Source organism: Prionailurus viverrinus, chromosome B2 (assembly GCF_022837055.1).
Source record: "Prionailurus viverrinus isolate Anna chromosome B2, UM_Priviv_1.0, whole genome shotgun sequence".
Lineage (NCBI taxonomy): Eukaryota > Metazoa > Chordata > Mammalia > Carnivora > Felidae > Prionailurus > Prionailurus viverrinus.
Window position 1 is genome coordinate 77,026,185 of NC_062565.1, and position 12,429 is coordinate 77,038,613.

At 43.4% G+C, this 12,429-nt stretch overlaps 1 protein-coding gene across 2 annotated transcripts in view; it reads left to right on the forward strand.

The window, feature by feature from the left end:
- Window positions 1–12,429, forward strand: part of NT5E (5'-nucleotidase ecto) — a 49,311-nt gene that overhangs the window by 17,822 nt on the left and 19,060 nt on the right. For both annotated transcript variants that reach the window (XM_047860055.1, XM_047860054.1), the window contains exons 2-3: window positions 2,729–2,951; window positions 7,561–7,749. In XM_047860055.1, the coding sequence (XP_047716011.1) occupies window positions 2,729–2,951; window positions 7,561–7,749 (412 nt within the window). The remainder of the gene's footprint in view (window positions 1–2,728; window positions 2,952–7,560; window positions 7,750–12,429) is intronic.

Sequence of the window (12,429 nt, forward strand, 5' to 3'; positions counted from 1 at the left end):
TTCGCTGCCCTTCCAGAGGAAGCTGTGATTTAGAAGTGTGCTCAGGTCAAGCTCATGATTGGTAGTGCTAACCTCGCGTGGTAGTGCTAACCTCTATGTCCAACTGCCACATGGCCACTTCCCTCCAAGGACTCACAAGAACCGACATTTACTGTGTTCAAAACCCCTTCCCCCAGAAATCCTCATGTTGGCCCAAGCTGCCATCACCATCCTGTCAATAAAGCCAGAAATCCCTGGGCAGCTGAATGCCCCCCACTCGCTCTTCCTCACCAACCACTGCCCCCCCACCCCACCACAACCAGTATCCCACCTTTGCCTCAATGTTTTGGTTCCATCCATTCCCCTGCATGCAGTCCTCACTGTTCCCTCTTGGATCACTGCATCAGCTCCCACACTGGCTTTCTGCTGGTGCCATTCCCTTCTCTAAACCATTCAACATAGTGCTGCCAGAATAATCTTTCTAAAATGCAAAGCTTATCTTGTCAATCTCGACTTTAAGGTCCTACAGGGACTCTTCGCTGCTCTTGTGATAAAACTCAACATTCCTGAGCTCTTTGAGCCATAAGGTTCTCTGAGACCTGGTCTTGTCTTCAAGACTTTATTTCTGACACCCACCACCCGTTAAAGTGGGAGACAACCACGCAAGGTTGACAACCATGCAAGGAGACAACCACAAATCCAACCATTGCCAAATGGTACCAATATATTGCTGTTGGTAAACTGCAAGGTGACTGACACATTGGATAATCCTCCATGAAGAATGATAGAAACATTCACTTTTTAAGACTTTACAATTAAGCAAGATAGTTAATTGTAATCTCATAAGAGAGACTGATTTCACCACAGGAAGAAATCATGGTGTTCTAAAGAGAAGATAAAAAGGGGGCACCTGGGTGGCTCGGTTGGTTAAGCATCTGACTTCGGCTCAGGTCATGATCTCATGGTGGTTCGTGGGTTTGGGCCCCACATCGACTCTGTGCTGACAGCTGAGAGTCTGGAGCCTACTTCAGATTCTGTGTGTCCCTCTCTCTGCCCCTCCCCTGCTCGCACTCTGTCTCTCTCTCAAAAATCAACAAACACTAAAAATAATAATCAGTAACAAAGAGATGATAAAAAGATGATTACCCAAGGCTGGGAGGTCCTTTAAGACTTAGGTCAGCCTTTAAGAGAGAAATCATTAGTTAAGAGGAAGAAGTAAAGATGGATACTCCGAGGTGGGGGAGGAGGTGGGGGAGGAGCCAAATTCAGAAATTCTGACTTTCATTAGGGAGACAGGTGTGTGGGAATGTGAAGACATTGTATTGCTCTGTATAAACATATGCGTGAGGACATAAGCACACAATTCTTTGAGCCACAGATGTTCAGAGGGGCACCTGTGTGGGTGGAGAAGGGCTGCAGCGCCAAGCAGGGTGAAGACAGCAGGACGTGGTGGCTCAGGGAGCACACAGTCTGGCGAGGACTCCACGGACATGCTGAACGTGCCATTGGAGTATGCAATGTGCTAGGAAGGAAGGGAGTGGGGCCTGTAAGAGAATGCAGGAGGGCCCTAATCTGGGTTGAGAGGTCACCAGTCAGCACTTTTCAGGTCTATTCCCAGATGAACGGCAAAGTGAAGCAAAATCAGGCGTGCCGTGGGAGAGTTTGAGATTCACTAGTTTAAGTACTAAGTTAGCGAAACAGCCTTGCAGCCAGCACAGGAAGGTAGGTGCCTGGGGGGCATGGGCTTATGCTAGGGCCAACAGAGAAAGGGGCGGAGGGTTTTTCAGAGGAGGTGGCTGGAATGCGTGTTTTGTCAGTATTACTCTGGGGGAAGCTGCCAGATGTCAAAGAGGTTGTTTTGCACCCAGTAGCCACTCCCAGAGCAGTGAGGAGGAATGGGAGAGAGCAAAGAAGGTGGGAGGTGAGGCTGCCTGTAAACCATGCCAGCTCCCCACCAAGTCCTGCGTTCTGAGTGGGTTAACAATGCCTTGAAGGTCGGTGAACATTTCACCATCTTGATCTTCCTGGGACGCGAAGCTGCCGGGAATGAAACCCACAACGGCCCAGAGCTGCCCGAAGGAGGAAACCCGTGCCCCCCTGCAAAATGCAGAGAATGCCATCTCCTGTTACCTTGGGGGATCTTCATTTTCCCCAAAGAATTAGAGGACCACACAGCCCTTGGGAAGACATAGTTGTGGGAACATAAAGGAGAAATGACCGAGACGATGTGGACACCAGAGGAGGAGAGGTCACTGGCATCTCTACCAACAATACATTTCCAGTCGCCTTTTGCTAAAATCCTGTTGACTTTAATGGTTCTCCCAGCAGATGGGATGTTGAAACAATTGCATTGGGGAGTTGAAATGTGGGTTTATGAGAGAAACCAACCTGCAAAGCCTGGGCAGAGCTTAGGAAATGGCAGAATCTCCAACTTGCCCCACATCTGAGGACAGCAGAGACAGCGTTGCAAGTGACTCTTACATGGACTGATGCCACCTTCAGTAGATGCTGTGGGATGTGGGAAGCAGTTCTCAAATGAACCTGATGATCTGTGTGTCCATGGGCCCAGCGCCAGGGTCACTGGGTAAAATCTCCTGTTGTGAGGATGACAGAGGTCATGCCATCAGCCTCCTAGAACCCTATCAGGTTTGGGAGCCACTGGGCTAATGTAGTATTCTTTACAGTATATTTTTGTTTTTGCAGAAATTCCAGAGTACCTAATTCTTGTTCTCTTTTCCCTTTCTACTAGGCACTGGGAAATCACGAATTTGATAATGGCGTAGAAGGACTGATTGATCCACTCCTCAAAGAGGCCAGATTTCCAATTCTGAGTGCAAATATTAAAGCCAAGGGGCCGCTAGCATCTCAAATATCAGGACTTTATTTGCCATATAAAATTCTTCCTGTTGGGGATGAAGTTGTGGGAATTGTTGGATATACTTCAAAAGAAACCCCTTATCTCTCAAATCCAGGTATTTTCTACTTTTATAGCACTTGTTGCTTGCAAATAGATGTATTAAATCAGAGCTTGGCATTATTTGTATGGGCTGTAGGCAAGAGTAGGAACAGCGTGCTGTGTTGGGCAAATGGCGTACTTAGGTTAACATTGATAAAACCAGTCTGGTGACTTCCACATTGTTCTAAATTACTTCTTATAGACATTGCTGTTTTGTTCACTGAACTTCTTTGTTGACATACACAGTATCTTTGTTTAATTCAGTGCATTCAAAATTGGACAAGAAAGCCATTTACATCCAGTACTAAACATTACAGAGTTACTTACTGGAGAATAAAAGCTGTATAATTCACTGCCCTGTTGCCTGCAGAGCCAGAGAGCCCAAAGCTAGGGCGTTACCTCAATTTACCTTACCTTTCCTTTTCTAGTATGATTATTATGTCTAGTTAACTCTCCTTGTTCCCTTTTTGTTATTTGTTAATGACTTTGTTGTATCCAGCTTTTTGAGAAATACATATCCTTGAAAGGTCTCATGGTATACATATCCTAATATAAATATTTTTTATATATGCTATATTTCATATAGTATATATATATATCTGTATATGTACATACATACACATATAACCCTAAAATCATTCAAGAAACATTTTGGGGGCACCTGGGTGGCTTGGTCAGTTAAGCGTCCAACTCTTGATTTCACTGAGGTCATGGTCTCATGGTTCATGAGTTCAAGCCCTGCATCAGGCTCTGTGCTGACAATGGACCCTGCTTGGAATTTTCTCTCTCCCTCTCTCTGTCTTTCTCTCCCCACCCTGTTCATGTATTCTCTCTCTTTCTCTCAAGATGAATAAACTTTAAAAAATGGCTATTTTATAAAAAAGAAACATTTTTGAGCCACTTTTACAGGAACACTTTCACCAAAACACTTTGGCAGTAAGAACAAAAATGATATTTTTTCTAAATTATGCAAACCAATTTTCTTCCCATATTTGGAGAAAAAAAGGGGAAACTAACAGAAATAAAAGATACAGCATAGGGAAGTTAGTGGTATTATAGTAGCATTGTGTGGTGACAGGTGGTAGCTACCTTGTGGTGAACATAGTGTAAAAAAAAAAAAAAAGAAAGGAATGAAGGAAGGGAGGGAGGAAGGGAGAAAAAGAAAAAGAGAGAGAAAGAGGAGAAGGAAAACTAGGAGCTGGTATTATCCAGAAATAAGGGTTTTCATTAAGAACTGATAAAGGGCTTACTATCATTTAACAATTAAAAAATGATATATTTATTGTTGTTGTGACAATAGGTCTAAGCCATTGGAAACAGTAACAAGGTCAGCCCTGCTTGGCCCTGAGCAGCATGGCTCTGCTCTGAGGGAAAGGTTGTACAGCCAGCCTGGAGACAGGGCAGGCACAGGCCTTCTCTCCTCTCTGCTGGTAGGGGAGGTGGGGATATTCAGGCACTCCAGGTGGCAGGTAGGCATCTGTCCCACAGGTGACCAAGCCTTTGCATACTGTGTGACACACAGTCAATAAATCACTGTTTTTGAGGTCATTATGGAGCCCGGGGGTAGTTGTGGACATGATGAGTCACCGGCTCTCAACATGTTTCAGAAGTGCTCTTCTAAGAAGTGTGTGGTCCCACCAGTGGGACCTGGACAGTCTTAGGCTGCTCTGAACCCCACCCAGCTGACCATAGTCCTCTGCTTCATTCTGCACATGACAGGCCAGCCGGCCGCTGCCTCCCACTCTGGTTGGTGATCCGACCTCCCCCCAGTTTGAGGGGGTTGCTGTGGTTCGGGCCTTCCAGGGGTTTTCTGCAAAGAGGAGCATATGCAGATTGCAGAGTGAACCAGGCTGCATGACTGCTAACAGAACAATTGCCAATGTTGGTAGGCCTGGGGTGACATGGCCCGGTGTTTGCTGCCCTTGCCCCTGGTTCCTGTCAGGTTGGACGCTCCTGCTCTGGGTCCCCAGCTCCCACAGCAAACACCTCTCCCCCTTATTACACTTGTCTCTTACTGTCAGCTTCGTGTGCTGGCCTGAACAGCTGAGGACAGAGCCTGGGTCTCTTCTCAGTGAACATCCAGAACCTAGTAGAGAGGCCAGCATAGGATCCTTGGATAAGGATGTGGCCTTGAATATTTGAATTAATTATGTGTCTCTAAAATTTCTATTCTACCCGCTGGCTTTTGAGTTCATTTAAAATAGAATGTAATTAAATGCCATAAGAGAGCTAAGAACGAAGTCAGGGAGTGGGGCAACGTCTTTTAGGAGCAGGGGGTGAGTGACTAGCTTGGAGGTCCTGTAGACTTGAAGAACCTCCTTGGCCACCTCGAGGGCACACAAGCATCCTGGGGCAAAGGTCATTCCAGCGGTGAGGTCACATGCTAGGACGCAAGCCTCACGAGGGCAGGGACCTTATCTGTCTCATTCACTGCTCCATGTTTTGTATCATACCCAGCAAGTGGGAAGTTCTCAATAAATGTTGCTAGAATGAACACATGAGAGCAGGGAAGTGTGGGGGCCACAGTCACAAAAGAGCACATAGTTCAGTTCCTTGGAACACAGGTTCCAATCAGGGAAAGCAAAATCTGGGTGAAGACTGGATTGTAGGGCCTCCTGAATGACTGATCAAGGAGTTCAGGCATGATGGGGAGAAAAGGTTATCCCTTCTTGAATAATCGCCAGTAAGAAAGGAGAGGTTGTTGGTGGAGAGACACGGGGGCTCCAGAAATAAGTCCCCCTTTGCTGGGGTTCTGATAGCACCCCATATTAGCCCTTTACTAGGTTGTAACAGAAGGGGGATCTGAAGGGATGATGCTGTCATCGCAGCTCCCAGGAGAGAAAGGCTGAATTGTGTCGGGACTGATCCCAGCACTGGGATGGGGGGTGTGGGGGATAGAACAGTATTTCTAGGGACACTTTCTTTCTACCAAGACCACAGGCCCAGTGCATGGGTTCTTCCTACATATCTCTGGCCCCTGATCCAACCCCATCCCTCCAGTCCTGCTGCCTATGTACCCACAGGTATAACTGGTATTTCTAGCACATTTAATTTATTTTAGCTAGGTAATGGAATTCCTACAACCCCCTTCAAGATATCCTGAAACATATCCCATGCTTTTGTGTATGTGTGATGACTGATCCCAAGAGGCTCCTGACACATTAGGAGAATACATTCCTTTGTTCTCAGAGGCATTTCTCTGAACTTTGTCCAAAGACTAGTTACAGCCAAACTAAAGCAGAGAATGGTAGTGTTCTCAGAAGGTCTCAATATTTATTTTCTTTCTTTCTTTCTTTCTTTCTTTCTTTTCCTTCCTTCCTTCCTTCCTTCCTTCCTTCCTCTTTTTCTTTTCTTTCTTTCTTTCTTCTCTGCCTTCCTTCCTTCCTTCTTTTTTCTCTTCTCTTCTCTTCTCTTCTCTTCTCTTCTTTTCTTTTTCTTTCCTCTGAATGCCTGTGTGTAGGCACCAGGGCTGCTGACAAAAAAAAAAAAAAAAAAAAAAAAAAAAATCCCTGCCTACCTACTGGAGTTTACAGGTTTAGTGGGCAAATAAATGAGTAAGATATTTGGTGTGTCAGAAGGTGCTAAGTGCTAAACAGTAGGGGAACAGCAAGTGAGGCATGGAGGAGGACATACCTTGTCAATTTAAAGGGAGGCTCAGGGAACTCACAGAGAAAGTGACATGGCACTGAGGAGTGACCAGGGAGCCCTGGACTTCTTGGAGTAATCAGCAAGAAGCAGATTATTCTTGATGTTTTCATGGCAGACAATGGTGGCAGAGCTGTTACAACTCCTGATGTTTAAATGTCACCTGTGCGTCAGTGACAGCACTATGAGTCCAACGGCACGGCACGTCTGTGAGTTGCTAATTTTCAGGGTGTGGGTCTGCACAGTCACACCCACACTCACCAGTCTGTCCCATGGGCACAAGCTCCCTTTACTACTACAAGGGGGAGTAAGTGGCCAGAAAAGAATGTCCACAGCTGAGTGCCAGCAATGTGTGACTGAGACCCTGTCTAATGCAGAGCTCAGTACTGCTCTAGTGTCGACCTTACCAAATGAACAAGACAGTTGTCAACTGGTGTGTTAAGCTTGTCATTCAAGGACTAGTTGCCAGCAGAGTTTTAAGTTTGAAGACGGATTATCCTGAACTTGCAAACAAAGCCTTAGAGGTACTCTAGGTTCCTCCCCACCCACCCCCCACTCAGTTTTATTGAGATAGAACCAACACACAGCACTGTATACATTTAAGCTGTGTCAACACCATAACAACATGCATGACATGCATAGCACAACATGCTGATGTGCTCAGACAAAAACAGATTTTTAAAAAATAGATAGGCTTCCAGATCTGAAGCCTCCTCATAGCTTGAGATTGAATTAGAGCAACAGGGTATCATTCACAACCTTAAACTAATACAACATTAAGTGAATGTAACTGAAGATTATGATGTGAATTTTTATTGGCATTTTAGGGATTTTATATTTAACTTATAAATATGTTTTGGTTTCAGTAATTTAAGAGCTTCGGTAGATTAAGGTGATTTGACTCTATGTGTTAGTATGTGTAATAAGTAATATAATAAAAATTATTAATAAATGTGCATTTTACTTATCTTGTTCCTTAGGAGGGAATTTAGTATTTGAAGATGAAATCACCGCATTGCAACCTGAAGTAGATAAACTAAAAACTCTAAATGTGAACAAAATTATTGCACTGGGACACTCTGGTTTTGAAATGGATAAACTCATCGCTCAGAAAGTGAAGGGCGTGGACATCGTGGTAGGAGGACACTCCAATACATTTCTTTATACAGGTAATTGTTTCAGAAGGATTACACTGGCCACAATGTCCAGATAAGTTACTTTGTGTCTTTGTCTTTGTAACTGTTATTATTATTTTTACTACAATTTAACATATAATATATATTATGTATATTTCTATGATATGTAATAGATGTATAATACACATACATAGTAACTTGTAAATCTTATTCAGAGACATTCCTAACAATAATTTATTGGTTTAATGATTATGTCAGCTCCCATTTATTTATGTATATTATAAATATATATAAAATATGTGCATAAAATATACATGTAGGGGCGCCTGCGTGGCTCAGTCAGTTAACTGTCCAACTTCAGCTCAGGTAATGATCTCATGGTTTGTGGGTTCGAGCCCCGCATCTGGGCTCTGTGCCGACAGCTCAGAGCCTGGAGCCTGTTTTGGATTCTGTGTCTCCCTCTCTCTCTGCCCCTCCCCTGCTCACACTCTGTTTCTCTCTCTCTTTCAAAAACAAACATATAAAAAAATTAAAAAAATAAAATATACATGTAAAATAAAAAGATTACTGTGAGGCCCCAGCCAAAAGTCAGTTTATATCAAAAAGCAACATGTCATATAAAAAATTTTAAGCATAAACAAAATAAATAAGGCCTTCATAGATCAAGGTGACAGGATTTGATTTGTAGGTTCACGAGCAGGAGCTGGAACTCTGGGTTCCAGTCCTAACTTTACTACTGTGTACCGGGACTTAGGACTATGAGCGTCCTGGAAGCAACAGGTACTGTTGCTCTTGAAGGCATGCACTCCCCCCGCCCTCCCCCCCACTCCCTCCTTCTCTCTCTCCTTAGTGTTAGGTAGTTTTAGTTAGAAAACCTCTTTTTTTTTCCTTCTGTTTGGAACCTATAATGTCCCAAAACTTTTGAGTCTAGCTCAGTCAGTCTTTCCTACCATGCCCCCTGCCCACCACCACTACCTGGAGCATTGAAGTACTTTCAAGAATTAGGAAGAAGGGAAGGAGGAGGGTTTGGCTGGTAACTGACTTTTATCAGCAGTGCAAAAGCAGGCTTTGGTGGGGCACAACCCTCTCCTTGAAGAGATTGCTGCTTTGGCCGTCTCTGTGTGGGCTATCTAAGGTGATCCTATTTTTAAAAGATTAAAAATAGGGGCGCCTGGGTGGCGCAGTCGGTTAAGCGTCCGACTTCAGCCAGGTCACGATCTCGCGGTCTGTGAGTTCGAGCCCCGCGTCGGGCTCTGGGCTGATGGCTCAGAGCCTGGAGCCTGTTTCCGATTCTGTGTTTCCCTCTCTCTCTGCCCCTCCCCCGTTCATGCTCTGTCTCTCTCTGTCCCAAAAATAAATAAATGTTGAAAAAAAAAAAAAAAAAAAAAAAGATTAAAAATAAAAAATACCCTGAACAGTACAAAAAAAAAAGTACCCAAAAATGTTAAAAAAGGGGTTATCACTAAAAAGAGCATACAGGTAATTTTTACTTTCTTCTTCGCACTTCCAATTATTTTCAAACAACGAATGCATGTTGCTTTTGCAATCAGCCAAAGAAACACAAATTATGAAAAGAAAGAAACACAACCTAGGGTCAGAAGTCTTCCTTCCTGACTCACGTCAGAGACCTTGAGCAGGTCACACCCTCTCTGAACCTGTTAGCTTTGTTTCAAAATGGAGATAATACTCAAAGTGCCACATTGTTGTGAAAATGATGTGAGGTGGTGTGTCTACTCCTGGGAGGGCACTTCATAAAGTGTAAATAGCTGTGTTCTGGCATGCAGTGGTATTGAGACTGCCCACCAGTGAAAATATACCAATCAAAATGGTGACACTGGGGACCTACTTCATATAATGCTAAGGGTGCCTGGGTGGCTCAGTCGGTTGACTCTTGATTTTGGCTTAGGTCCTGATCCCAAATCGTGGGATTAAGCCCCAAGATTAACAGTCTCTCTCTCACTTCCTCTGCCCGTCTCCCCTGCTTGCTCTCTCTCTCACTCTCTCTCTCTAAAATAAAAGAAAAAGTAAAGAATGCTGGTATCTACATAATTGATTCCTTACTAATTCAGTTCCTTCGTAAGTATTTTATCTCTTGGTAGACATAGGCTAGAGAAAAATTTCAAACTGGATTACATCCATTAATGGTTGTGATATAAATTAGTGGGTTAAAAATTTTTTTAACAGACTAGACTAAAATAGGTTAGGCATTTAACATTATTCATATGAACATACATTGTTTCATGGCAAAAGATGTATGTGAGATGGTGAGGACAGCTAGCACTCCCAAGTGCATAGCATGCAGGACATAAGTGTGACAAGAACAGTGGTGGGCACTGGTGGTGATGTGAATTTCTTAGTGTGAGCAGTGTTGCGGTCAAACATCTGGGAGCCATTTAAGTAACTCCGGGGGAGTTAGATGGGCTGAGAGCACCAGACCAGGGAAAATCCCATTGGAGTAAGTCATGGGGCACCACTGGGTAGAAGTGAAGACTCTGGGGTCATGCTGGCTGTGCCACTGAGTGGTAGTGGGATCCTGTCTCTGTCTGATCTCCTCATCTGCAGAGTGAGGATGGAAAAACCCTATTATAAAAGGTCATCATGACTTGACCTATGTCATGAACAGGTGGCTGAGGCCCCTCAGGACAAGGCCTAGTATTTGAGCTGTCCTTATTTCAGTTATGTCCCAACTCTGTAGATGAGATCTGTGAAAAACCCTCCCTTGGTGCCTTTTCTTAGCTTTTCTCTGAGGCAATGTCAAAAAAACACAAGACACACAGCTGGACCTAGACGTCTGCCTCCACCCCCTTTGTCCTGTGGGATAGTGTTTCAGACTGTACCGGCTTCGAACCATACTAAGAAAGGCATTGTACATGATGCCACAAACACACACGCTCACAAACACACACACACATATACACACACACACAAAGAAAACTTTCACGAAGAACCTGGAATGCACTCTGATATTTTCTGTACTACTGTTTCATTTTTTTTAAGTGTCAGTTACCACCCATTAAATTAATTTCCTCATATGGTAGCTGGCCCATATTTTGAAAAACTTAGCTCCAAATCAAGCATGACCAAAACAGTGCATAAACAAGCAAAGGAATCTACCCCTCCTTTCAGATGCTAAAGTCATTTCCATGTTCCTCATGATTTGCCTTTACACCGTCTTACCCAGTGCCGTCCCACAGCACCAATTGATCATCCAGAGCCTTGATGTGTGGCCATCGATTAGTGTGCCCTGATGGGCCTGAAAAGGCTCAGTGATCATGCCTGGCTTCCCATTAATGCTGCAGCCTGTGTCCTTTTGTCCCTGCAATTTCGTTCCAGCCAACAAAGTACTGCAAAACAGTATGTGCCTTTTGCTAAGTAGATGAATTTAGTTGCTGATGAATGAATGGATGAAAGAAAGATTTGGGCATAAATATCATAATTTGTTTATACATAAATCTTGAGGCAGATAATTACAGGCTCTGAAAGAAAACTGCCTCTGTAGTCTTAGTCATTTATTTCACATTTCATGATTGCTTAGCCAGATTAAATTTGTTCTCATGAAAACATTCAAGTTTAATACTCTTCATTTTGAGGGATGAATTTACAATTGAAGGTAATTCCAGGATGCAGTAGGGGATGAAGCATATTTGCTTGTTTAAATAAATTTGCATAGCCTTAAACAAACAAACAAACAAACAAAAATTCCTCTAAATTGTTTTTGGAACTAGCATAACTTAAAGTTAAATATGATAAGCAAATAAAAATATAGTTAAAATAATACATCCCTTGGAATTTTATGTCTTGCCATGCACATAACCCAACACACACACACATACACACACACACCTGAAAGAAAATTTCACGAAAAATCTGGATTGCACCTGATATTTTCTGTTCTGTTATTTAAACAAAAAAAATTTTTTTTAACATTTATTCATCTTTGAGAGACAGAGAGAGACAGAGCATGAGTGGGGAAGGGGCAGAGAGAGGGAGACACAGCATCCGAAGCAGGCTCTAGGCTTTGAGCTGTCAGCACAGAGCCTGACGCGGGGCTCAAACTCACGAACTGTGAGATCATGACCTGAGCTGAAGTCGGAGGTTCAACCGACTGAGCCACCCAGGCGCCCCTGTTATTTAATTTTTTTAAATGCTGGTTACCACCTATTAAATTAACTTCATTGTACTGTAGCTAGCCCATATTTTTTAAAACTCAGCTTTAAATGAGGCATGACCAAAACAGTGCATGAACTGCTCCCCCTGCAATGTTGAACGTCATTCCAGGTTCTTGTGAGTACAATCATTGTGCACTTAGAGCTGACCCCAAGATTACCTGACTGCTCTCATGTCAGAATGAAGAGAAGGGGTGCCTTCTAGCCTTACAGAATCTGAAAGCTGCAAGGAAGAGAGCTATTCCCACATGTTTTCTCCAAAGGAACTAAATGCAAGATATAGTTATTACTTCTGAAAATAGCACTGTGAGTAAATGAAACTGCAAGAAGGTCGTGTTAAGATGAGAACCAGTCTCTCTCTCCCCATCCCATTCCTTTGGACTCTGCATTTTAACAGGCCATAGTGATAAGACAGTGTTATGATTTACTTTTAATTTGTTATATAAAACCCTGTTCTATAATGTAAAAAGTGAATGGGAAGTCTGGTACCTGGAAAGCTAGTAGGCCATAGGTGTAGCTGGATCCTCTTGGGAAGAGAAGAGCATGG